The 27,920-nt window shown below is 41.3% G+C and overlaps 1 protein-coding gene across 6 annotated transcripts in view; it reads left to right on the forward strand.

Annotated features, from left to right (window-relative positions):
- The window catches only part of SBF2 (SET binding factor 2), a 522,324-nt gene that overhangs the window by 387,598 nt on the left and 106,806 nt on the right, over window positions 1-27,920 (forward strand). For all 6 annotated transcript variants that reach the window (XM_014782916.2, XM_004418425.3, XM_087433230.1 and 3 more), the window contains one exon: window positions 6,802-6,870. In XM_014782916.2, coding sequence (XP_014638402.1) covers window positions 6,802-6,870 — 69 coding nt within the window. The remainder of the gene's footprint in view (window positions 1-6,801; window positions 6,871-27,920) is intronic.

The raw sequence follows: 27,920 nt of genomic DNA on the forward strand, positions 1-27,920 counted from the left end.
TGCTATTGAGTGGTATGAGTTCCTTGCATGCTTTGGATATTAAACCCTTACTGAATATGTGGTTTGGAAATATTTTCTCCCATTGCATAGATGGCCTTTTCATTTTGTTGGTGGTTTCCTTTGCTGTGCAGCTTTTTAGTTTGATGTAGTCCCACTTGTTTATTTTTGCTGTTGTTGCCTTTGCTTTTGGTGTCAAATGCCAAAAATCATTGCCAAGACCAAAATCAAGGAGCTTACCACCTTTGTTTTCTCCTAGGAATTTTTACGGTTTCAGGTCTTACATTCAAGTCTTTAATCCATTTTGAGTTCATTTTTGTGTATGGTATGAGACAGGGGTCCAGTGTCATTCTTTTATATGTGGATATCCAGTTTTCCCAGCCTGACTGTATTTTAAAATACAAACCCAAATGTAACTCTAAGGAATGACTGCCTTCAAAGTCATCTCTCAGTTGATTGTATCATTTTCTTTGGAGGGAGTTCTGATTGATTCATATTCTTCCTCCTTCCCTCCCTCTCTCTCTCTGTCTGTCTCTTAATCTCTCTCTTCCTCTCCTCTGCCCCTCTGCCCCTCTCCCCCTCTACTTTTCTACTCCTCTCCTTCCCCCACTCCGTTCCTCTCTTCTTTCTAACACACACTCATTTCTATAGGTGTGACAGAGAGAGACATTACTCAGATAGTTCTAGTAGTCACTCTTTTTATATCTAAAACTCATGTTCTTGAATTTAAAACCAAAGATCACTTGAACTAAGTTAAGAGCTATCCAACCAGTAACCTAACTCCAGCAACTATTGCCAAAGACAGATCTGAGTGAACATGGTTGTCCCTCGTATTTTAAAGATGTGTTCCATTCAGCCATGAATCTATCTCAGCCCTTTAAAGTGTGTTCTTATTTATCTGTCTTCCCTCTTGGGGTAGTTTTCTGAGTTCATTAGCTACAAAATGCCTGCCACATAGTAGATACTCAATAAATATTTGTTAAATGAGTGAAAATTGTTATTCAAAGGAGTATCGTGCTAACTACTCTCAATGCTCATTCTGGAAATCTAAGACCTAGCAAGATAATTTGTTTCTACTGACCTTTCTGCTTCATGACATTCTGAAAAAGTCGTAAATCATTCAACGTCTTTCCATAAACGTTGATACTGCTTCTTATTCACTGCTGTAGAAATACCATCAAAGAGCTAATAGCTTCGTAAGGAGACAGAAAAGTAAATAGATAATTACAATACAGTGTGCTATGCTAAGCATTTCCTAGCCTCAGTGATAATAATAACAACATTTATTGAGTACTTGCTGTGTGCCAGGTAGAATTTTAAATATTTTACTTGTATTAACAAGATTTTTAACTTAATTATATTGTGGTCTGACAACTGTATCTATATGTTATTAATCTTTTAAAATTTACTGAGACTTATTTTATGGCCCATTGTGAAGTCAGTTTTTCGAAATCCATCTGAACAGTTGTGGGTCCAGTGTTAGAGTATAAATCAAGTAGGTTTTTGTGTATAGTGTTTTATATATATCCATTAGCTCTAACTTTTTAAAAAATCTTCTGTAGAATTACTGACTTTTCTACCTGCTTGATCTATCAATTACTGAGAGAGGTACATTAAAATCTTTCAGGGGCTGGCACGTTGGCTTAGTGGCTAAGTTCGTGTGCTCCACTCTGACAGCCCAGGGTTCACTGGTTCTGATCCAAGGCATGGACACTGCTCATCAAGCCATGCTGTGGTGGTGTCCCACATACAAAATAGAGGAAGATTGGCACAGATGTTAGCTCAGCAACAATCTTCCTCAAGCAAAGAGAGGAAGATTGGCAACAGATGTTAGCTCAGGGCCAATCTTCTTCACCAAAAAAAAAAAAAAACACTTCAGTGCGATTGTGAATTTATCTATTTTTCTTTATATGTCTGTCAATTTTTGCTTTATATATTTTGAGGCTAAGGCTAAGTTATTAAGTTTATACACATTTAAATTTTTATATCTTTCCGGTATATTAAGCTATTTTATATAATGCTTCTTTTTTTCCTAGCAATGCTTTTTGCCTTAAGATTATTTTGTATGATTGTTAAAATAGCTGTCTCAACTTCTTTTGGTGCTTGCTTGGTACATCTTTTTCCATCCTTTTAACTTTTGTGTATCCTTAAGTTATAGATATGTCTTTTTAAACAGCAAATATTTGGATTCTAGTATTTTATTCAGTGACAGTCTTTGTCTTTTGGCCAGAAAATTTGGTCCATTTCTGATATTATATTTTTATTTATTCCTACCATCTTATTTTGTTCTTTTCTGCTTGTTTCCCTTGTTGGGTTTCTTTTCCTCTTTCTTGCTTTTCTTTGCATTTTAGGTTTTTGTGTTTGTTTTTCTCTTATTCCATTTTTTCCTCCACTAGTTTGGAAGTTTTAACCCATTCTGTTTCTATTCCTTTGGCAATAGTATAGAAATTTTTAAATGCTTACTTAATTTATCAAAATCTAACTCCAGGGGGCTGGCCCGGTGGTGCAAGTGGTTAAGTGCACGTGCTCCGCTGCGGCAGCCCGGGGTTCGCCAGTTCGGATCCCGGGTGTGCACCGACGCCCTGCTTGGCAAGCCATGCTGTGGCGGCATCCCATATAGGGTGGAGGAAGATGGGCACGGATGTTAGCCCAGGGCCAGTCTTCCTCAGCAAAAAAAGAGGAAGATTGGCAGATGTTAGCACAGGACTGATCTTCCTCACAAAAAAAAAATATATAACTCCAGTCCACCACTGGAGTGGATAACTTCTGTGCTACTGTGGTTGTATATGTTAGTTGTATCTTAATTTTCTTTAATACCAAAAGACATTATTGTCATTGTTTTGTATAGTCACTGTATGTTTAGATTTACCCATATGTTTATCAGTTTCCTTGCTGAATTATCTTTTTATATCTTAGACTTTCCATCTGGTGTCCTTGTTGGCCCCAGGGGTCCCAGCTTTATGGTAGTTTTCCTAATGGGCTTCCTACCTTGACTGAGCACTGAGCTTTGTTTCCTATCTCTTGAGTCCTTTCAGTTGTTCAAAACTAATACTCAGCTTTACTTTGCTCACCAATTGCTCCTGAGGTAAAATTATGCTTCAGTGCTCTGTTTGTCTCTCCAAGTTCCCACTTAACTTACATTTTGGTCTGAGTATTTCTTACTTTCTTGCCAGTTCATTGCTTTGCATTAAAGATTTAAAAATATTTTCTCTAGCATTTTTAATTGTTTTCAGCAAAAGTGCCTGTCAGAATATGACATGATACTTAGGTCAAATCAACCATAAGTCAAGAAATAAAAGTCCATAACTAAGTTTTAAAATGATCTTTTGGTTGGAATTCTCTCCAACCAATTCTCTAATTGATCTTAAATCATCGTTTTTTCAGAATGTATTTTCAACTGCTTTCTTTAAAAGTGTTCTTAGTCAAATTAGGTTTGGAAATGCTGCCTACCAAATTCCCTTCATACAGTCACAGTTAAAAACCCTGATAAGTCCTACAGTTTTTAAAAAACAAACAAAAACACCTTATTCAATTTTGTTTACCCAGCATTTCCCCAATTTCCCCCCAAGTAACAGCTATCAATACTCTTTAAAACTAGTGTTTACAGAACAGTTTGAGAACACCCCCACCTCCACCCCCATAGAAATCTCTTAGGTATGTTTCCTTGCATAACCTGGGAGTCTTCCTTGCAGGACTAAGCTTCTCTCTCCTAGTATGTTGTATTTGCTGATATATTCAAGGATCCTGATGTTTAATATAAATTCTGTTTATTTGCCTTTTATGAAAATGAGATATTTCCCTTTTGGAAATGGGGACCTATTGACTACCAGCCATGTTGTCTGAGAGACCTTGCTCTACCAGTGACCTTTCTTTTTCAACTCTCTCCTCCTCTGGATTTTCCTCCTTAGTGTGCTTGGATCCCTTCTAATTCTTATAGAATCGAAGGATTCCATAAAATCTTAGTATTCATCTGGGTCAGCCTTACCAGATTCATTAAATTACCCATTTGGATGTCATAACTCCTCAAACAGCTGTCTTATTACCTCCCTTTCCTTTACAACTATGGACATTTACACTCTGGGACTTTTGTTTTACTCTGCTCACCTAACCCTAATGGTGTCAAGTTCACCAGGGACCTCTTATGTTCACAAGTTTCTTGGCTTTTTCTCAGTCTTCATTTTACTGAATTTCCTTTGAAGCATTCAGCAGTATTGGTCATTTCTTCTTCTCTTGGCATCTATAATACTGCTCTCCTAATTCTCCTTTTCCATCTTGATTTTCCCTTACTCCCTCTACATAAATATATGACTTTCCCAAGTTTTTCTCCTTAGCTCCTTTTTCTCGTTCCTCTCTCTCCTTATATTTATTCCTTTATTCATTCACGTATTCATTTATCCAATAAATATTTACTCAGTGTGATGAATTAATTAGAAGTATTATTTTTAGAATAGTACAGGAAGATTGAGCCTATCTTTTAGTCATTTTTTTAAATTGTGCCAGAGAATGTCAGCATTATGAGAATGATTCTTTATTGCAGAGATTTGTCTTTATTTGCAGAGTTGTTTCGGTATTCTTTGGAGTTGAACATTCAGTGTATTCTACAACTGTGTTTTTCAGAGCTGACAATGCATGAAATTCAGTTGAGAACTCTTTCAGCACGTCGTAGCACCAAATGTACTCACACTGGGCCAGACAAGCTTTAGAGGAGATGGCCACCTTTGGGCCATGACTTGTGAAAGAAAGTTTCTTCCTTCCTTTCCTCAAGGCAGTGCTATACCCGCCCCACTCCCACCCTCAGCCCTGCCCAGCCTTAGTAGTGTTTTGAAATAGGCCAAGGTTGTCTATCGTGTATTTTCACTTTGCTTTCTGACTGCCTCCCCTATTTTCTAGGAGCCTTGTCCCTGACACTGGTGCCCTTATGCAGCCCTAAGCCTCCTCCTGCTCTCCTTTTGAGGCCTGTTCCCCCTGTCCTCCCTCCCTCACACTCCAAAATTAGCGCTGGAAGCTCAAAAAACTCATATCCTCCACCACAAAAACAGGAGGAAAGCAATTAAGTACAAAAGGCAATGTCTAGAGGAAAAAGCACCACGCTGATGGGTAGATAAATCCAGATTCCAGGGCCGGCCCCGTGGCTTAGTGGCTAAGTGTGCACGCTCCGCTACTGGCGGCCCGGGGTTCGGATCCTGGGCGCGCACCGTCGCACCGCTTGTCCGGCCATGCTGAGGCTGCATCCCACATACAGCAACTAGAAGGATGTGCAACTGTGACATACAACTATCTACTGGGGCTTTGGGGGAAAAATAAATAAATAAAATAAAAAAAAATAAATCCAGATTCCAGTACTAGCTCTATGGCTGACTTCTAGCCTCTTTTTTCTCATCTGAAAAGTAGAGGAATTGCATTGATATATAAGGTCCCAGCTCTACGAGTTTAAAATAAACTCATTCAAACATATGAATAATTGATGGCTAATGAATTTGCATTTTGATGGAGATAGCTACATTGTCTAAGCTTGAGGCTGTAATTACTATACCTGACCCTCTAAGGAGGAGGTCAGTTGCAGCTTTTTGCTGCCTGTGGGCATTGTTCCAGGTCTTCCCCATGGCTCAGGTTGTGCCCGGCTGCCAGACAGAGGAAGAACTGGTTAATATAACTGTATACAAATAATCACTTAGCATAATGTCCTCCAGGTTTATCCATGTTGTAGCATGTGTCAGAATTTCCTTCCTTTTTAAAGCTGAATAATATGCCATTTGTGTGTGTGTGTGTATCTCATTTTGTTCGCCATTGGATTGCTTTCAAAACCTTTTGGCTGTTGTGAATTATGCCTCTGTGAACATGAATGTACAAATATCTCTTCAAGTCACTGTGGTTTTGGATATATACCCAGAAGTAGAATTGCTACGTCATATGGTAATTCTCTATCTTCCAATTTTTGAGGAGCTGCTGTATTCCTAGCAGCTGCACCACTTTACATTCCCACTGAGATTTTGACTATCCCATTCCCCAGCAACATTTCACCCAATGGGTTTTGACATCAGTGATATTTTTTGCCTGATAATAACAAAATACCCTTTGTATGTAACACTAAGAGAGAGAAAAATATTTCCAATGAATAATTAGATGCATCCCAGGCTCAGAGAAGTTAAAATTTGAAAAAAAAAAAAAAATCTTAGACTCCATGAAATACAGTAAATCTACTAAAACCCCCTCTAAAAATTTTTTTGTATAAATTACACAGCTTTTGGGGCTGGCCTGGTGGCACAACAGTGAAGTTTGCGTGTTCCACTTCGGCAGCCCAGGGTCCCTTGGGTCAGATCCTGGACACGGACCTGCTCACAGCTCATCAAGCCATGCTGGGGTGGCGTCCCACATGGAGGAGCTGGAGGGACCTGAAGCTGGGATGTGCAACTGTGTGCTGGGGACTTTGGGGAGGAAAAAAGAGGAAAAGAGGAGGATTGGCAACAGATGTTAGCTCAGGGCCAATCTTCGTTGAAAAATAAATAAATAAATAAATTACACAGCTTTTAACACAATCTTTGTAAAACTGGAAAGTAAAGATAGCTGCTCACCAATAGTGTATGAAAATATCTTTCTGAAACATATTTTATCTCATTTCTAAGAGGATGTGCTTCAAGGACAGGTTTTTTTTTCAAACTTACCTAACTAAGCCTTAGTGACAATTTGAAATAAAAGTAAAAATCCCATAGGACAGTAAACAATGTATCCTAGATTTTTTTTCCATATATTTGTGATTTCTGGTAAATGTCCTAATAATGTTCATTTCTCTTTGTTTTGTTTAAGGATTGTTCAAGTTTAGAAGAATATAACATTGCTGCAGCATTACTCCCTTTGATCAGTGCTTTCTATAGGGTAAGTTTCATTGGTCTATACATAAGCTCATTATGATTTATATAAACATATTCAGTTTGATTTATCATGGAACTACATGAATCTTGTCTCTTTAGTATATCTAAGACATATCTGTGGTTATATTTATTATAACATTTATTGCATACTATGTGTAGAAAATTTAATATATAACATTAAATCATCTGCTAAGATAGAACCCCACCCATTCCATCCCTGATTTTTTTTTCTTTATAGCACTTTATAGCACCTGAAATTATGTTATGTATTGATTTTTTTACATTTGACTGTTTTCCCTCACCACAGAAAGTAAATTCCACGAGGCTGGGATATTATCTGTCTTATTCGCTGATATATCCCAGTGTCAATCGGTAAATATTTGTTGAATGAACAAATGAATGAACAAACTAAATAAATAAATGGGGGCAGAAATTAGAGTTTGACTTCATTGGCAATTTCTATGAACCTTCTGAGAATTTTCTGAAATGTTCAGTGACTTTCTTAATTCTGTCATTTATTACAGTTCTCCTAGCCATACCTTTTCATAAAGAGATTGGTTTTTATGGCAAACAAATCCAGCAAATTCTTCTTACTGTCTCTTTTCCTATGAAGGACTTGTAAAGAATTAAATAGCCACACACTGAATAGTTCATTTAACGCATCCTTCTGAAATGTGCAGTAAACAACAGTAAACCTCTGGAGCCAGGCTGACTTACCCAGCCACACGCAGTTAGCTTCAGGAGGCCCAGGACTTCAAGAAAGGTGGTATGGTAGGGCTTCTGGCTTAAGTGACTCCATGTTTCATGGGCTCTAAGTCAGGAAAGCTTATTAAGTATTCCCAGATCTGTGTGAGAAAACGAGGCACCAGGTAAAATGTCTCAGTTAGAGTCTCAGCTATGAAGTGATCCATGCCCTTAGAAGCTGGTAGGATTCTCTTATTCTTTTTGTTCTGCCCATCCTTTTTGTTTCATCCACTATTTCTAACTGATGAGGCCTAGCTACCTTCCTGCAGCTAGTAGATGCTCAATAAATATTTATTGATAAGGCCACTTTTTTAAACACTTTATGTCAAGGGGTCTGTCCGCAGGCTCTGAGTTAACGGTCTTAACCCAAAGGTTCTCCATAATCAGGAGCTCTTTCTCTGCTGCTAAATCACTGCATTTCCCCCTCTTTTCGTACTTACCTTCCCATCCCCTTATAAAATAGAAAGTGGAATTTACGAGGTTCACGCTTCTGAGAACTGGCAAGTCATACTGAGCATGCTCAGTATGGAAACAAGGACAAATCTCAAAAAGGTCAAACAAATGAATTTGGGGTTTAGAAACTAATTACAATTGGCCAGAGCTTCAGCATCATCTTTTGGTCTTCTCTCCCCAGTTTAAGCCCAGCACCAGGCCCACTGCAGTTTTCCTTCGATGCATGCATACTAGTCTGCTCTGAACACCCTACTCCTGCATCTCATTCCTCTGCTAGTGTGGTGAACACTGTTACAAAATAGGCCAGGCTCTCTTGGATCGTAAGCCACCTAGAAAATTTATCACCATATCAGAGCAGCCAGAAAAGTCGGTCCTATATCTAACTAGCCTTCATATGGTCCCTCACATGGGCATGTTAAAGAACATGGCATTTAAAATCTTTCCCACTTTCAACATCTAAGATATTTTTTAAACTTAGATATTATGTAGAAATATATAAGAGGAAACATAGGGAAAATAAGAATTGATAATAGAAACTCAGTTGCTCAAGTGACACAAGTCAGTTATGATTTTTTTTAAGCTGGATCATATTCACCGTTTTACAGTGTATATTAGTGAGATCATGATAGCAGAAACACCACGAGTGATATGTGAAGTAAGGAATTTATTATAGGGACCAGCCCTTATGCTGTTATGGAAGCTGGGGAAGAAGTTTATGGAAGGCTTTGAATTAGAGTCTACCTGTGGGCCCGAAGTCTCTGTAGGTCATCAGAGCAGCAGTCAGGAAGAAAAGCTAGATATGACACAGGAAAGAACAAGAACAAACTGTATATATCTCTTACTTCTTCCAACCTCGACAGTGCTGATGACCCGCAAAAGACACAGCACTGTTGGCCATGAGCTACAGTTGTACTTGGCCTTGGCCTAGGAGAAGCTGAGGGAACAGATCCAGTGGGAACTAGAGGAATTGTGAACTTAGTTCATTCCCCACATCAGCAAGATGAGCCAGCAGATCAGTGATAAAGTGTACGAGCTACAGCAGCAACTGGCGTCCTAGACTGACCTTCAGAGTGTAATGACTGCTGCTTCATTTTTTGCCTTCCAAATCTTGGACAAATTTCTCTTGTGGCCAACCCTTACCTGCAACCATAGAGGGAAGAGAATTCTAGGAAATGTAATTCTAGCTTAGCTTAGTTTACACAGTACAAAACCATCACACTGTGTTTTTTAGTTTTGTGAGAGTTAACAAGTTGAGCTAAATGCCGTGCTGTTTCTGGCATGTATTATCAAACTTAGTAATTCAAACTTATGTTTTAGGGGTGAGCTTGTGGATTTAATTCTTTGTTGTTGGCTTGGGTTTGATTTGATTTGGTTTGTTTTGGTTTGATTTGGTTTGGGTGTAAATTAGTCAAGGTCCAATTAGGAGCCAGAAACCATACCCGTAATATGAGCAGGAAAATCTTAATATAGGGAGTTACTAAGTCGTAACAGGGGATTAACTACTAAGAAGTAAAAAGAATTCTAAAGAATATAGGAATAGCAGATAAAGGAAGCAAATACTACCTCTCCGGCTCAGAGAAAGGAGCAAACTTGGAAGAGGGTTCCTCCCCTCCCAAGACTGAGATTCAGACCTTGTTGGACAGGTGTTGATGTGGCCACTGGATGGCATAGAAATTCACGGAGGTGCCACAGACCAGGGCTGGCATGCAGGAAACTGCCTGCTGGAGTTCTGACAAGACTTGCTGGGAATCCACTCACCGGAGTGCCCATGAAACTTGATAGGAAGCCACTGTCTAGAGTGCCACTGAAACTTGCTAAATTTCACCTCTGGGTTTGCCACACACCACTAGCAGTTGCATGCCACAGGAGCGAGAAGGAAAAAGCACACCAGAACCAGGAAAAGAAACCACTTTCTACTGCAATGTCCCTTCAGCACCCCTTGCTGACAAAGCTTAATATTGTGCCAGTTTGCAAAGGAGAAGTGTTTACAAATCCAGCTCCAGTACCACAAAGCAGGGCAAAGAAAGGTTGATTTAGAAGAAAGAGGCACTACATTGATAACCAACAGAGGGGTTAGAGAGGATAAGGGTAGATCATACTGATTCTTAGATACTTTCTAAATTTCTGTCTTATGGGAAATTATTTCTGGTGCATAGTGGGTTTGTTAATTCAGGAAAATTCTGTAGATGTAAGTTGCATTATCCTGGCCACAGATTGCAAATGAGCCTTCCTCATACTATTCAGCCAGTATAAACTCCTGGGCCTTGCTCAGCCTTGCTTCAGAGAATGGACTCAGGTGGTTGTCTTGTTTAAACTTACTTTGAGGGCCCGCCCCGTGGCTTGGCGGTTAAGTGCGCGCGCTCCGCTGCTGGCGGCCTGGGTTCAGATCCCGGGCGCGCACTGACACACCGCTTCTCCAGCCATGCTGAGGCCGTGTCCCACATACAGCAACTAGAAGGATGTGCAGCTATGACATACAACTATCTACTGGGGCTTTGGGGGGGGAAAATAAATAAATAAAGTCTTTTAAAAAAAAAAAACTTACTTTGAAAATGTTTTTAATAACATTCATTAGTCTTTTTTTTTCCAATGCAACAAAAATTTGCTGAGCATCTCAATATACAAAGTTACTGTGCCAGGCAACATAGTGGGCAATGACATGAATAAAATATTGACATGGCCACTAGGAGCTTATGTTAGTCTTTCTAATACAATAAATCAGAAGCAAGAAGCCAAAGTGGTGCACAGTTCCATCAACTAGATAGACGTTTTCTTAAATAAAAGTAATACATATACATGGTTAGAGAATTCAGATGGTACAGAAAGATTAAAATGCAAAATAAACACTGCGTTTCCCACCTCTACTCTATTATCCTCTGACAGTTGACTTCTTCTTGGGGGAAAAAAAGTCATGCATTATTGCCAGCCTATACAAATAAAATTATCTTTTAAAAAAAAAAAAAAAAAACTAAAGTAATGAAACCATTCACACTGTTTTCTCACCTGACTTTTTTTACTTAGTAGTATATCTTGGAGACCCTTCCATATACCTAATTAGGTATATAGCACATATCCCTAATTAGGTGTATAGCACATATCCCTAATTATTTTTAATGACTGCATATATATTTTCTTTTTAATGAAAAGATAGTGTATATATATATACACTTACCATTCTCATAAGAACAGAATATTTCATTGGCCCAGATGAAATATGATGTTCATCTTTTAGAGCTTTATTTATTCTGTAAAACTATCCAAGATATTCCACTTGTAACATTATCTACCTTAGATCCTTGGGAATTTATTATGCCACAGCCACCACAAATTTAGAGTTTTCCCCCCTACAATTCCTTCTCACTTTTCTCTACTTTTAATAAGTTGTATGTAATTCATGCTTCTTTATCTTATGAAGCCTATCTTGAAGTTAGTACCTTAATAGCCAGCCAATACCCTCAATTGTTAGGATTACTTTACGGTGAAAAATGATATAATCTTTTACACTTACGTTTATTGTTTATATAGTGCTTTCATTCTCAGTTCGGCAAACATTCATTAGGTGTGCCAAGCCCTGTGCTTGTGTTTGTTGCAGATGAATAACACATGGTCTTTACCCTCAAGAAATATGCTGTCTAATAATCTTTCGTATCCATTAATCAGCTATTGACAGAGGAATCATTTCACAGTTAATGAGTAACATTGGGGTACTCTTTGTTTATTTATATCCTTTTTATTTAAAGATCATGTTTGTTAAATTAAGAACCAAAATATATAGTCAAAGTTTAAAGCAGGGGTTCTTGTCTAAATGGTACTTTGTTGGAAGAAAAAGAATAAAGAGTAAAATAAAACTCAATAGTTGGAAGGAGTCAAGATGGCGGCGTAGGCAGACTCGGAACTCACCTCCTCCCGTGGACACAGCCAATTTACAAGTACTCGTGGAAAAATTACCCCTGAGACAGAACTGAAAACTGGATGAGAGGAACTCCTGCAACAACGGACAATCCTAACTGATGTGGAAGAGGCAGAGACTCCCTTCCGGAGAGGAAAAACGCCGCCTTCACAAGCCGCCAGCTTCACGGCCGCCGGGAGCAGCTCACAGGTATGCAGCCTCCCTGGAGACGCGGGGCCCTGAGCCGGGAGCATCCCCGCTGTGGGCATTTTGTGGACCCAGCACAATCGACACCAGCGGCATAATATCTGACTTTGCCTGCTACTAAAACACTGGGGAGCACCCCCAGAAAACCCGGTTCACAAAGAAACTAAAACTGGCTCTTAAAGGGCCCGTGCGCAAACTCACCCGTTTCAGGAAGCACCCTAAAATCACCAGCAAGAAAGGTGTACAGTGCTTTGGTGACAAGAGACTCACCTAATAGGCCCTGAGTGCATCTCAGTGAGGGGTGAGACCTCTCCAGGGACTGGGACATTGGCGGTGGCCATTGTTGTGGCCTGGTGTGGGCGTGCTGACACAGACGCCATTGGAGTTCTCCCTGAGGCCTGCTAGCCCAGGGTCTGCCCCACCCGCTAGAGCACCGATTTAATCCAGCTCAGCCAGGGCAGGCAGCCCACCCTAGAGACTGGCCCCACCCAACAACAAGCCCTCAGGCAACTTGTGGGCCTGCATAGATTGGTGACTGGATTCTCTGCAGCCTGGCAACTGAGCCGACTTGAGCAGGGCAGGGTGTGCACAAGGAGCGGGTGGAGAGTGTGGGGCGGTGGCCGAGTGTGTGGGGCTCCCGCCGTGGAGAGACTGGGTCCGCTTGGGGAGGATGGGGCGCTCACACGGGGCAGGACTGTGTTGACTGTGTGTGTGGACCTGTGGGCGGCAGGGCTTCTCAGCTGCAGAAGACTTGTACTTCTCAAAGACCCACATAGGAGGTTTGCTCCACCTTCCAAAACCTGAAACAATTGGGTGCTCCTGTGCCTGAGGCCAGCCCCACCCAGCTGCAATCCTCAGAGAGCTGACAAGAGACCTAATAGGCTAGAGGCTTACAGCAATTGTAAGGCCCTGAGCCTAACAACCTGCCACGGTGGGGGCCTACTCACTTAAAAGAAATACTGCAACACAAATGTGGTATTAGAACTTGCAGCCAACTGTGCTGGGGCTCCCCACACCTGATAAAGAGACTGAAGGGCCCACAACAACTACAAGCAGCTGAGCATTACAACAGCTGGCCAGGAGCATAACTCAGCCTCCCTGGGTGCCTACAGGGAGAGCAAACAGGCCACAGCAGAAGGATACACGTAGCCCACATAGGGGTCACCCCTGGAACATTGAGAACTGAGGGAAGCACACTGGAAGCCTCCTAAGCCATCACTTACATAAGGTCACCTATCCAAGAGCAGGAGACGTAGCTGACCTACCTAATACGTAGACACAAGCACGGGGAAAGAGGCAAAATGAAGAGGCAAAAGAATGCATTCCAAATAAGGGAACAGGACAAAACCCCAGAAAAGGAACTAAGTGAAACAGAAATGAGCAACCTACCCGACAGAGAGTTCAAACTAAGAGTGTTAAGGATGCTCACTGATCTGGGGAGAAGAATAGATGAACTCAGTGAGAATGTCAACAAAGAAATGGAAGATATAAAAAAGAACCAATCAGAAATGAAGAATACAATACTGGAAATGAAAAATTCATTAGAGGGACTCAAAAGCAGAGTAGAGGATACAGAAGAACGGATCTGTGAGCTGGACAAAAGACTAGAAGAAATTACCTGAGGTGAACAGGTAAAAGAGAAAAGAATTAAAAAGACTGAGGACAGTCTAAGGGACCTCTGGGACAACATCAAGCACACTAACATCCATGTTATAGGTGTCCCGGAAGGAGAAGAGCGAGACAAGGGGTCAGAGAATCTATTTCAAGAAATAATAGGTGAAAACTTCCCTAACCTAAGGAAGGAAACAGACATCCAGGTACAGGAAGCACAGAGAGCCCCAAACAAGAAAAACCCAAAGAGGCCCACACCAAGACACATCATAATCAAAATGTCCAGAATTAAAGATAAAGAGAGAATCCTAAAAGCCACAAGAGAATGTCAAGTTACGTACAAAGGAAACCCCATAAGGCTATCAGCTGACTTCTCTGCAGAAACCTTACAGGCTAGAAGAGAAATGGCACGATACATTTAAAGTGCTAAAAGGAAAAAACTTACAGCCAAGAATACTCTACCCAGCAAGGTTATCATTCAAAATGGAAGGAGAGATCAAAATTTTCCCAGATAAGCAAAAATTAAAGGAGTTTGTCACCAAGAAACCAGTGCTATAAGAAATGTTAAAGGGACTGATTTAAGGGGAAAAGAGAAGACCACAAATAGGAAAAATTATCTATTTCCATGATTAGAACGTAATGGATACAAATGCACAACAAAGAGGTTAGATATGATATCAAAAACATGAGGGAGGAGGGGAGTTAAAGAGTACAGCTTTCAGACAGAGGTCAAACTAAAGTGACCATCAATTCTGTATAGAAGAAGAAAGGAACAGAGAAGGACTACTAAAACACTGAGAAAAAAAAAAAAAGTTAAAAAATGGCGGTAAGTACATACTTATCAATAGCTACTTTAAACGTCAATGGACTAAATGCCTCAATTAAAAGGCATAGGGTGGCTGACGGGATAAAAAAACAAGATCCATATATATGCTGCATATAAGAGACACACTTCAGACCTAAAGACACTCACAAACTGAAAGTGAAGGGATGGAAAAAGAAACTCCACGCAAATGGCAATGAAAAGAAAGCTGGGGTAGCAGTACTCATATCAGACAAAATAGACTTTAAAACAAAAACTGTAAAAAGAGACAAAGAAGGGCATTACATAATGATCGAGGGAACAATCCAACAAGAGGATATAACACTTGTAAATATCTACGCACCCAATGTAGGTGCACCTAAATATATAAAGCAATTATTAACAGACATAAAAACAGAAATAGACAGTAACACAATAATAGTAGGGGACTTTAACACTCCACTCACACCAACGGATAGATCATCCAAACAGAAGATCAATAAGGAAATATTGGCCTTAAACGACACACTAGAACAGATGGACCTAGTAGATATATACAGAGCATTCCATCCAAAAACTGAAGAATACACGTTCTTTTCAAAGGCACATGGAACATTCTCCAGGATTGATCACATATTAGGCCACAAAACAAGTCTCCATAAATTTAAGAAGATTGAAATAATACCAAGCATCTTTTCTGACCACAACGGTATGAAACTAGAAATCAACTATAGGAAGAAAATCAGAAAAGCCACAAATACGTGGAGATTAAACAAAATGCTACTGAACAACGACTGGGTTAACGAAGAAATCAAAGAAGAAATCAAAAAATACCTGGAGACAAATGAAAATGAAAATACGACATGCCAGAATTTATGGGATACAGCAAAAGCAGTTCTAAGAGGGAAGTTTATAGCGATACAGGCCTATCTCAACAAACAAGAAAAATCTCAAATAAACAATCTAACAATGCACCTGAAGGAACTGGAAAAAGAAGAAGAAACAAAGCCCAAAATCAGTAGAAGAAGGGAAATAATAAAAATCAGAGCAGAAATAAATGAAATAGAGAACAAAAAAACAATAGAAAAAATTAATAAAACCAAGAGCTGGTTCTTTGAAAAGATCAACAAAATTGACAAACCTTTAGCTAGACTCACCAAGAAAAAGAGAGAAGGCACAAATAAGTAAAATCAGAAATAAAGAGGAGAGGTTACAACAGACACCTCAGAAATACAAAAGATTATAAGAGAATACTATGAAAAGCTATATGCCAACCAATTCGACAATCTGGAAGAAATGGATAAATTCTTAGAATCATACAACCTTCCAAAACTGGATCAAGAAGAAGTAGAGCATTTGAATAGACCAATCACCAGTAAGGAGATCGAAACAGTAATCACAAACCGCCCCAAAAATAAAACTCCAGGACCAGACAGCTTCTCTGGTGAATTCTACCAAACATTCAAAGAAGACTTAATACCTATCCTTCTCAAACTCTTCCAAAAAATTGAGGAGGGGGGGAAGCTCCCTAACTCATTCTACGAAGCTGACATTATCCTGATACCAAAACCAGACAAGGACAACACAAAAAAAGAAAATTACAGGCCAATATCACTGATGAACATTGATGCGAAAATCCTCAATAAAATACTAGCAAATCGCATACAGCAATACGTTAAAAAGATTATACACCATGATCAAGTGGGATTTATTCCAGGGATGCAGGGATGGTTTAACATTCGCAAATCAATCAACGTAATACACCACATTAATAAAATGAAGAATAAAAATGACATGATCATCTCAATAGACACAGAGAAAGCATTTGACAAGATACAGCATCCATTTATGATAAAAACTCTGAATAAAATGGGTATAGAAGGAAAGTACCTCAACATAATAAAGACCATATATGAGAAACCCACAGCTAATATCATCCTCAATGGTGAAAAACTGAAAGCTATCCCTCTAAGAACAGGAACCAGACAAAGATGCCCACTCTCACCACTCCTATTTAACATAGTACTGGAAGTCCTAGCCAGAGCAATCAGGCAAGAGAAAGAAATAAAAGGGATCCAAATTGGAAAGGAAGAAGTGAAACTGTCACTATTTGCAGATGACATGATTTTATATATAGAATACCCTAAAGAATCCACCAGAAAACTTTTAGAAGTAATAAACGAATATGGTAAAGTTGCAGGATACAAAATCAACATACAAAAATCAGTTGCATTTCTGTACACTAACAACGAAGTAGCAGAAAGAGAAATTCAGAATACCATCCCATTTACAATTGCAACAAAAATAAAATACCTAGGAATAAACTTAACCAAAGAGGTGAAAGATCTGTACACCGAAAACTATAAAACATTTCTGAAAGAAATTGAGGAAGACACAAAGAAATGGAAAGATATTCTGTGCTCTTGCATTGGAAGAATTAACATAGTTAAGATGTCCGTACTTCCTAAAGCCATCTATAGATTCAATGCAATCCCTATCAAAGTTCCAACAACATTTTTCACAGAAATAGAACAAAGAATCCTAAAATTTATATGGAACAACAAAAGACCCCGAATAGCTAAAGGAATCCTGAGAAAAAAGAACAAAGCTGGAGGTATCACACTCCCTGATTTCAAAATATACTACAAAGCTGTAGTAACCAAAACAGCATGGTACTGGCACAAAAACAGACACACAGATCAATGGAATAGAATCGAAAGCCCAGAAATAAACCCACACATCTATGGACAGCTAATCTTTGACAAAGGAGCCAAGAACATACAATGGAGAAAAGAAAGTCTCTTCAACAAATGGTGTTGGGAAAACTGGATAGCCATATGCAAAAAAATGAAAGTAAACCCTTACCTTACACCATACACAAAAATTAACTCCAAATGGATTAAAGACTTGAATGTAAGACCTGAAACTGTGAAACTTCTAGAAGAAAACATAGGCAGTACGCTCTTTGACATCAGTCTTAGCAACATCTTCTCAAACACCACGTCTGACCGGGCAAGAGAAACAATAGAAAAAATAAACAAATGGGACTACATCAAACTAAAAAGCTTCTGCACAGCAAAGGAAACCATCAACAAAACGAAAAGACAACCTAACAATTGGGAGAAGATATTTGCAAACCATACTTCTGATAAGGGCTTAATCTCCAAAATATATAAAGAACTCATGCATCTTACCAACAAAAAAACTACCAACCCAATTAAAAAATGGGCAAAGGACCTGAACAGACATTTCTCCAAAGAAGATATACAGATGGCTAACAGACACATGAAAAGATGTTCAAAATCATTAACTGTCAGGGAAATGCAAATCAAAACTACAATGAGATATCACCTGACACCTGTCAGAATGGCTATAATGAACAAGACAGGAAACAACATGTGTTGGAGAGGATGTGGAGAGAAGGGAACTCTCATACACTGCTGGTGGGAGTGCAAACTGGTGCAGCCACTATGGAAAACAGTATGGAGATTCCTCAAAAAATCAAGGATACAACTACCATATGATCCAGCCATCCCACTTCTGGGTATTTATCCAAAGAACTTGAAAACACCAATTTGTACAGGTACATGCACCCATGTGTTCATTGCAGCGTTATTCACAATAGCCAAGACTTGGAAGCAACCTAAGTGCCCATCAAGGGACGAATGGATAAAGAAGCTGTGGTATATATACACAATGGAATACTACTCAGCCATAAGAAACGATGAAATCCAGCCATTTGTGACAACATGGATGGACATTGAGGGTATAATGCAAAGTGAAATAAGTCAGAGGTAGAAGGTCAAATACCGCATGATTTCCTTCATTAAGTAGTAGATAATAACAACAATAAACAAACACATCGGGACAGAGATTGGATTGGTGGTTACCAGAGGGGAAGGGGGGAGGGAGGAGGGTGAAAGGGATAATTCGGTACATGTGTGTGGTGATGGGTTGTAATTAGTATTTTGGTGGTGAACATGATGTAATCTATGCAGAAATAGAAGTACAATGATGTACACCTGAAATTTTTACAATGTTATAAACCAATGTTACTGCAATAAACCAATGTTACTGGAAAAAAAAAAAAAAAAAAAAAAAAAAACTCAATAGTTAAAGCAGAAATAGAACCAAAATAGGATACCCTTGTATTACTCTTTCCCCATGATGGCAGTGAGCAACCATGCAGGCCATGGGCCCCTTCACCATGAGCCACCATTTAATGCCTTCTCTTCCATGACCCCATATACTTAGGTCACTCTGCTGTAGTTCTTAAAAACTCAGATAATTTGGAGAGTATCCTGGAATCTATAAAAATATGACAATTCCTGGGGCCGGCCTTGTGGTGCAGCGGTTAACTGTGTGTGCTCCGCTGCAGCACCCCGAGGGTTCACAGGTTCGAATCCCGGGCACGCACTGACACACCGCTTGTCAAGCCATGCTGTGGCCGCATCCCATATAAAGTAGAGGAAGATGGGCACAGATGTTAGCCCAGGGCCAATCTTCCTCAGCAAAAAAAGAGGAAAATTAGCATCAGATGTTAGCTCAGGGCTGATCTACCTCACTCACACACACAAAAAAATATGATGAATCCTTTCCATTACTTCCTTGAGGCACATGTGTTGGTTACTGACACTCCAAGTGACTCTAAGGAGAGCTGACACTTTCTCCTGTGGTACCCATTGTAGTTTATGTTTACCCTGGGAGGAAACACAAATACCCTATTTGATTAGCAGACATTTGGTCCTGTCTAAAACGTCAGTAAAACATTTGGTCCACACCAAAAGGTCCTGGATATTTGGTCCTGTCCAAAACATCCAGAAGACATTTGATCCATGCCAAAAGGTCCTTGCTATTTGGTCCTGTCCAAAACATCCATGAGCATATTTGGTCTGTGCCAAATGGTTTTGGACAGGACCAAATATCAAGAACCTTTTGGCATGGACCAAATGTCTCCATGGATGTTTTGGGCAGGACCCAAGATGACCAGATATCAAGGACCTTTTGGTGTGGACCAAGTGTCTGATGGACCAAATGTCTTATGGATGTTTTGGACAGGACCAAATATCCAGGACATTTTGGCGTGGACCAAATGTCCTTTGAACGTTTTGGGCAAGACCAAATGTCCTGCAAGGCCCTATTTACCTTAAAATCAAGCACCCTGAAGAGACACTTTCCCAGATTCCAAAGATCTTGCAAACGCAAATGGCACTCTGATGTTTTATTGATCAAGATAGGTCTTACTTCAGCATAAGAGTGTTGTTATTCAGGCTCTCATTCTCAGTAGAAATAGATTTGTAACCGAACTTAATGAGTTCGTCTCTTGCTGAGTACAGAGCCGAAAAGGACAACCAAGGCTGAAGTGGGTGAAGATAAGGTTTATTGCTTGCACAAGCAATGAGAACACAGCAGATAGCTCCCAAAGCAGTGTCCCTCCCAAGCCTAGTGCCAGTGGAGACTTCGTACACAAGAGTACAGAGGATATATTACAACTCTGTAACAACTGGGCTTAATCAGGGCACATGGGCAGGCCATTACATAACAAGTTCAAGGTGCCATTACGTAACGAGTTCAGTGTAACATGCCATTACACAACAGGTTCAGTGCAATGCATTACATAACGAGGTCAAGGTACCACTACATAACGAGTTCAGTGCAACAGGCCATTACATAACGAGGTCAATGCCACATGCCATTACATAACGAGTTCAAAGTACATGTCATTACATAACGGGTCCGTGGTAACTTTTGGACACTTGGAGCTGGAGCAGTTTGCAGGGGTCTTGCTGCAACCATGTTAAATTTCACTGTAAGATGGCAACATCTGCAAAAACAGGGACTTCAACTTCTGAAAAACAGCACATTGTCTAGAAAACATTTGACAGACCATGTTAGTTATTATTCAGATTCTCAGTAACCCTTTCCTCACCTGGTTGCCAGTCATAAATTCCCCTGAGATATTTTACTCCTCATTCTTGAGGGATAAGGCATGACGTTCAGTCTTCTGTAACTGCTTCCTGCTGATCAGGGTCGTTGTCAGGGGAGTTACAGGAGTAAAACACTCGTGATGCCAGGCTAAGATAAATTTCAGGGCTGAGTTCTGCAATGGTTGGTACCATCGCAGAAGCATCATTTGTAACTTGAATTGTTCCAACCAAGAACTAACAAATCTAACTAACATATTAAAGATGATGGACCAAAAATTAATAATAACAGAAGAAGTATAAAGGGGCCTATGAACGGCAAGAACCAGGTTGCAGAGGGGATGGCCTTTTTTACGGTGTCCGTTACCTCGGTGGTTATACTATCTTTCTGGTTAAAGGTGTGTAGCTATGTAGCTTGGTCAAATATTTTCTTAATATTCACCTCAACTTCTCCTGAAGTATTTACCCATGTACAGCATGAAGTATTAGTCACTGCGCATATACCTCCTTGTTCAGCCAGTAGGTAATCTAAGGCCATTCTGTTGTCCAGCACCACGTTGGCTAGTGAATCTAAGGATACTCGTATGTTTTGGCTTGCTTTTCCTGTATTACTAGCCAATATTTCAAGAGATTTAGTTGGGTTCCTTACCTTAACTTCATGATATATGAATCCTCTCTAGGGTGCAGCCAGTCCTACTGTTAATCCAGTTCCTGCCAGCATCAATTCAATAGCCCTTTTCTCTCTGGAATGGTGTTGGGTATGGTTGTATATTGTTATACCTGTGGGACCCTTCATTCCCATTGTACATTGTCCCACGTAGTATACATTATCTAAGCATGGATGGACTATTGCAAGCAGTGGGGGAAGGAAGACAGCAGAAGGGGAATGATAGTCAGGGAGCCTATGGTGTGGGGAGCTGCAGAGGAAGACATATCCTGAGGGTGCACAGGCCCATCGGGGCATGGTTCTGTTACACCAGTTGAGTAGTGTAATGCTCCAGCAGGGGCGTTGTCTGTGCAACTGGGCATTGTTGTGCCACTGGTCCCCCATGAGTTAACTTATATTTTATGGGACCTGTGGGTACCCTTCCAGCTACCAAAGGAGACGGATAAGTAAGCTCCCATTATCTAAGGGGCTTTTGCCTTTGTATTCCTGTCCAGAATTTGCACTGGTTTAGAAGTTTTCCCTTGGGCTTTTTATATACCTTTTCAGTTTAGGGCACCAATGAGTTTCATTTGGGCTGCAGCATTAGGTAATATTAAAAGTGATAGGGTATACAGAGGATTGGTTTATGTTGCCCTTTTTTGATAAACATCGGTGACAAGTTTCACTGATTGAAGTGCAGTTCAGACTAGTGTGATTTGTTACTAGGGTAAAAGATTTAAATAATTTAGATTTATACCTGAGGAGCCCAACTCTACTGCAATAGAAGGGAGTCCACTAAAAGTCTTTGGGGGCCCTTCAAATATGCTAATATTGGGCTCTGATTGTGTAGGATAAGCGACAGGCCATCCACTTTTGGTTTGGGGGTGCTTATGGCATATCTAGTATTGGGACAATCCATTACCCTTCACTGTGATTCTAGAAAGGTTTACTCTTGCATTAGTTTCCCAGGGAATTAAGGGGGTCTGTGTTAATGTCCTTTGTGAAGAAAGGTAGATAAGGATACAAGCTATAATATAACCAGTAGATTTAGGCATTACTTATCTCTGGATCCTTGGCACCCTTCCTGAGCAGGAACTTCGAGTTTGATATTGGTTTGCAGGAATGGGAGTTGGTGGGAACGGTGACAGTTTCTGGCTCCTGAGTTTGCTTAACCCAAGTGTGGTGGATCCAGGGGGTCACACTTTGCAATTTAAGAGAAGAGTGAGCGGTTAGTAAGATCAAACAAGGCCCTGTCCAAATGGGCTTAAGGTGGTTCTGGGGGAACCTAGACTTCCAGATTTTCGAGTATGCCCATTCCCCCGACTCACAGGGATGAAGCTTTATTTCTGTAGGAGAAGGAAGATTCAGATTGACCTGTTTATGAAGGTTAGACATTACTTGCCCTAGGTTAATTATGTGCTTTACAGCTGATTTGATCTCTTTATCAGGGTGCATTATTAAACTTGTACCACCCAGAAAGGCCCTTTCATATAACATTTCAAAAGGGCTTAGCTTGAGTTTTCCTTAAGGAGCAGCCCTGAATCAGGTCAAGGCAATGGGCAAAAGCTTCAGCCAGTTGTCCTGTGCCTCTTGGCAGAGTTTGGCCAAAGTGACCTTCAGGGTATGGTTGGTTCTTTCAGTTTTCCCCAAAGATTGAGGTCTCCAGGCCACATGCAGTTTCCATTGTATTCCCAGTGTTTGAGAGACTCTGGCAACTACTCTTGATGTGAAGGCGGGACCATTGTCACTTGGGACTGACCTAGGTGATCCAAACCTCGAGAGAATTTCTTTTATCAGTCCTTTTGTCACTTCCCCTCCCTTTCCTGTTCTGCAAAGAAAGGCTTCAACCCACCCAGTAAAAGTGTCTACAAAAACCAAGAGATACCTAAACCCTCCTGGTGCAGTTGGCATAACCATAAAGTCCACCTGCCAATCTTCCCCTCGCAGGGTTCCCCTGGACTGTACAGCTCTTGCCAGAGGTAGTATTGGTGGCCTGGTGTGTACATTATTTTGTTGGCAGTGTACACATTGCTCTGTTAGCTTGTCTATTATCTCCTTTAAACCTGAGGTTCTCATTATGCCCAGAAGCCAGTAGTACAGGTTTCCTTTCCATGGCGAGTGGAATTGTGAGCAGATTCAATTTTTGCACAGGCTATATTTTTAGGCGACCAGACCTTTCCACTGCTGTCCATCATCTACCCCCCTGAGATTGGAGACATTTGGAAGGCAACCCTCTTAGCTCTCTCTTTTTCTTCTGGGGTGTATTTGGGGGTGAATTCATAGAGGGGTGAAGAGGGAATGAGGCAAGTTGGAAAACCTCCTCTGCTACAGCTGCTTGTTTGGCAGCTGCATCAGCCAAATGATTTCCCTTAATCTCTTCTGATTCTCCCTTCCGATTTCCTTTGCAGTGTACTGTGGCAGCCTCCTTGGGTTCATTGATTGCTGAAAGCAGCCTGAGAATTTCCCTTCCATATTTGATTTCTTTCCTGTCAGCTGACAGAAGCCCGCCTTTCCAAATAGCCCCGTGGGCATGAATAACAGAGAAGACGTATTTGGAATCAGCGTACATAGTTAAAATTTTTTCTTTCCCCAGTTCTAATGCCCTTATCAGGGCAATAAGTTCTGCCTTTTGTGCTGATACTCCTGGGGAGAGCGCCCTTACTTCTGTGGTGGCTTCTGCTCGGCCTTGACCATTAACAGCCAAACTGCTTCCATCCACAAACCATACTTCCTCTGCATTCTGCAAAGGGTCACTCTGGAGGTCTCCCCTGCTTGAATGTATCTAATCCACTAGCTCAGAACAATCATGCACCAGAGGCTCCTATGATACAGGAAGCAAGGTGGCTAGATTTAGGACCTGGCAAGGCTTTAAGAGTAGTTGAGGAGTATCTAGCAGTGTCGCCTGATACTGCAACATTCTGCCACTCATGAGCCAGTGGTGTCCTCTCGTTTCCAGAACACTTGAAACCTGATATAGGGTCCACACAGGTAGGGGCTGTCCCATCATGAGTTTTTCTGCCTCTTGAATTAACAGGCAAGTGGCTGTCATGGCCCACAGACAGGGCGGCCAGCCTGAGGACATAGTATCCAATTGTTTTGAAAAATAGTCCACCACTCTCTTGAGTTAATACTACTAAGGCTACACTCCTTGTTTTTCATGCACCTATAAATCAAAAGGTTTAGTTAAATCAGGTAAACCCAAAGCAGGAGCACTCATCAAGAGCTCTTTTAGTATTTTGGAAGCCTGTTCACATTGCGTGTCCCACCAAAGGGATCGGTTTCTTGCCCCTGCAACTTACCGTATAAGGATTTTGCTATTAATCCAAAATTGGGAATCCAAATGCGGCAGAAACCTGCCATTCCCAGAAACCCTCGTGATTGTTTCCTAGTGGTTGGGGGGACCAGTTGGTAAATGGCTAATTTTCTTCTTGGAGAAGGCTGCATTGGCCTTGTGAAATTATGAACCCAAATGCTTAACAGTTGCCTTAGATATTTGTGCCTTTTCTCCAGAGACTTTATGACCCATTTCAGCTAAAAAGTTCAGAACCACAACCGTGTTCTTATCAGAGTCCTCCTTTGTGGGGCTTGCAATAAGGATGTCATCTACATATTACAATAAAGTCCCACAGCTTAATTTTAAGTCTCTACTAAGGATTTACCCAAAAATGGTTGGGGAATTTTTAAATCCTTGTAGCAACACAGTCCAACAATATTGCTGTTTCTGATGAGTCTTAGGATCCTCCCATTCAAAAGCAAATAATTCCTGAGACTCAGGGTCTAAAGGGATGCAGAAAAAAGCAACCTTTAGGTCCAGTACGGTATAATATTTACTATCTCCAGGCCAGTTTGCTGGGAGGGTAAATGGGTCTGGCACCACCGGGTGAATGTCCCTGACAGCCTCATTTATAGCTCTGAGGTCTTGTACAAACCTGTATTTTCCTGTCCCAGGTTTCTTTTTTTTTTTTTTTTTGTGAGGAAGATCAGCCCTGATCTAGCATCCATGTTAATCCTCCTCTTTTTGCTGAGGAAGACCGGCTATGAGCTAACATCTATTGCCAATCCTCCTCCTTTTTTTCCCCCAAAGCCCCAGCAGATACTTGCATGTCATAGTTGCACATCCTTCTAGTTGCTGTATGTGGGACGCGGCCTCAGCATGGCCGGAGAAGCGGTGCGTCGGTGTGCGCCCAGGATCCGAACCCGGGCTGCCAGTAGCGGAGAGCACACACTTAACCGCTAAGCCATGGGGCCCGTGTCCCAGGTTTCTTAATAGGCAGGATGGGGGTGTTGCAGGGAGATGTGCAAGGCCTTATTACTCCTTGCCTCAAAAGCCTATTTAGTACAGGCAGAATCCCCACTAAAGCCTCAGGTTTTAGAGGGGTCACTCTACTTCAAGTCTGCCTAACCAGCTGGGCGTTAACAGCCCATCCCACCTGCTCTTGTGCCCAAACGTTGGGATCAGCCTTAGTTAAAATATTTTCTGGAATGACCTTAGCCAGTTTGATCCACTCACAAAGGAGTACCACAAATTCCGCTCCTCTGTTCTGAGAAACCTGAGCTTCTATTTTGTCCTGCTGCAGACTTATGGTGGCCTCTAACTTTGCTAACAGATCCCTCCCCAACAAGAGAATTGGACACTGAAACGTATGAAAAAGAGTGTTTTAACACTTTAGAACCTATTTCACATGTCAGAGGCTCTAGGAAATGCTTTGTTTCTCCCTTTCCTGATACCCCTTTATGTTACATTCCCTCTTGGATAGAGTGCCCTTTTTAGTGGTCAGTACAGAGTATGTGGCTCCCATGTTGAGCAGGAACTCTATTTCCTCTCTTGCAATATCTAAAATAACCAGGGCTCCTCAGAGGAGATTTCAAGAGCCGAACGGGGCGCCCCTTGGCCTCCTCAGTCATCCTCTCCGGTTGAGGATAGCTGAAAGGAATTGGACTTGTCTGGCCCCTTCCCTCTCTGGGGATGGTTTGGGCATTCCCTCTTCCAGTGTCCCTCCTGCCTGCAGTAAGCACATTGACTAGGCCCAAGCGCTATCAGCACTTGTTTGGTCCCATATTGGGAACCAGGGGCACTCACCTGTGGCTGTTTCTTTCTTCCTCCTGGGTTACCTGGGTTCGACTGCAACACCACTGCTAACAAGGCTGCTTGCTTTTTCATCTTCTTCTCATCTTTTCCTCTTCTGCCACATCTCAGTTGTTGAAGACCTTAAAGGCAATCTCCACCAACTGGGAGGGATTGATCTCAGGACAAATGGCCAGTAGAGTTTCCTCCAGATAACAGGGGCACTCTGAGATATGAAATAAGTTCCTAGCACCATTTGGCTGCCTTCACCATCAAAGGTCCAGGGGGTATATTTTTGAAGGCATTCCCTCAGTCTTTGCATAAATGCTGATGGATTCTCATCTGGCCTTTGCTGAATTTCCCTGAATGTATTCCAGCTAAGAGGAGGTTTTCCCGCTGCCTGCATCCCCTTCAGGAGCATGTTTCTCTAGTGCTCTAAGGCTGCCTTGTCCCCTGTTCTCTTGGGGTCCTGGTCTGGATCTGTGGGCGGGCACTGACTGTTCAGCCAGTCACCAAGTCTGGTGATCGAGCTGATTGGCATGTTGTTTATCTGCCTCTTTTCAGGCTTCAGCTAAAACTGCTGCCTTTTCTTCTCCAGTGAGGAGAGTTGACAGGAGAGTCTGTACATCAGCCCAAGTGGAGTTACGAGTAGATAGTATAACCCTCGTTAAATTAAGGATCCTCTCCAGGGTCCGCCCACAGACCCTGAGAATATGCCTTCCAGTTGTAAAGGTCTGAGGTGTGAACGCCACATGGACATTTATAAGGTTCCCATCCCCATCAGGGACTTGTTGTAAGGGGAAAATTCCGCTTTTCCCTGGATTGTAACGAGCCCCATGTCTAGTAGTGCTATCAGGCAGGGTGAGGGGGATAGGTTTAGGAGGGGCAGTGAATGAGTGCAGCTCCTTAGGGGCAGACTTCTGATTAGGAGGATAAGGAGGGGGCTGCTCTCTGAGTCTCGCTGGAGCCGGGGTGAGGGGAGCAGATGGCAAAACTTCCCCGTCCCATCTCCTAGCGGGATAGAACAGGTTCTCTTGTCTGGGGAACTTTCTAGTACTAGGAAGGTATTCTCTTTTGGGGCAGAAGGTTTAGTCTTAAGTTTGGTCAATTTGTATTTTTGCAGTAGCCCCTAATTTTGATATAAAGCCATAAAGCATCGTATATAGGGAATTTCTTCCCATTTCCCTTCCTTTTTGCATAAAAAGTCCAATTGTAAGATGGTGTTATATTTCAGCAACCCATTTTTTGGCCACTTTTCCTGATTTGCCAAGTTATATTGGGGCCAAGCTGTATTACAAAAGAACGTCCTTCTCTTTTTAGTCATGGGAGTACAGCCAAATAATTGCCAATGATGAAGGAGGCACCACAGTGGGCATTTCTTTGGTATGTATGCTGTATTGCCCATACTGCTGCTATACATTTGTTTCTAGTTCCTGAGGGGTAGTTAGTAAACACATAAACACAATTCTAACCTAGATGTAATTAAAATACTTTCCTACCACTATCAGAGCCCTCTAGCAATATCACACCCCCACACACATACACACACGCACAGGGGGCTCAAAGATGTACAGCTGAGCCTCCCTTCCCAGAGCTTGGAGCTGCCTATGGAGATCTCTCCCTAGGTTATGGAGGTTTTTCTCAGTCAGGCATCCCCGACCAGCCTCTCCTTCAGCCAGGACAGAGATGTCTCTCAATCTCCCTGACCTATAG

The sequence above is a fragment of the Ceratotherium simum genome, chromosome 7 (assembly GCF_057802395.1).
Source record: "Ceratotherium simum simum isolate JZ-2026a chromosome 7, ASM5780239v1, whole genome shotgun sequence".
Lineage (NCBI taxonomy): Eukaryota > Metazoa > Chordata > Mammalia > Perissodactyla > Rhinocerotidae > Ceratotherium > Ceratotherium simum.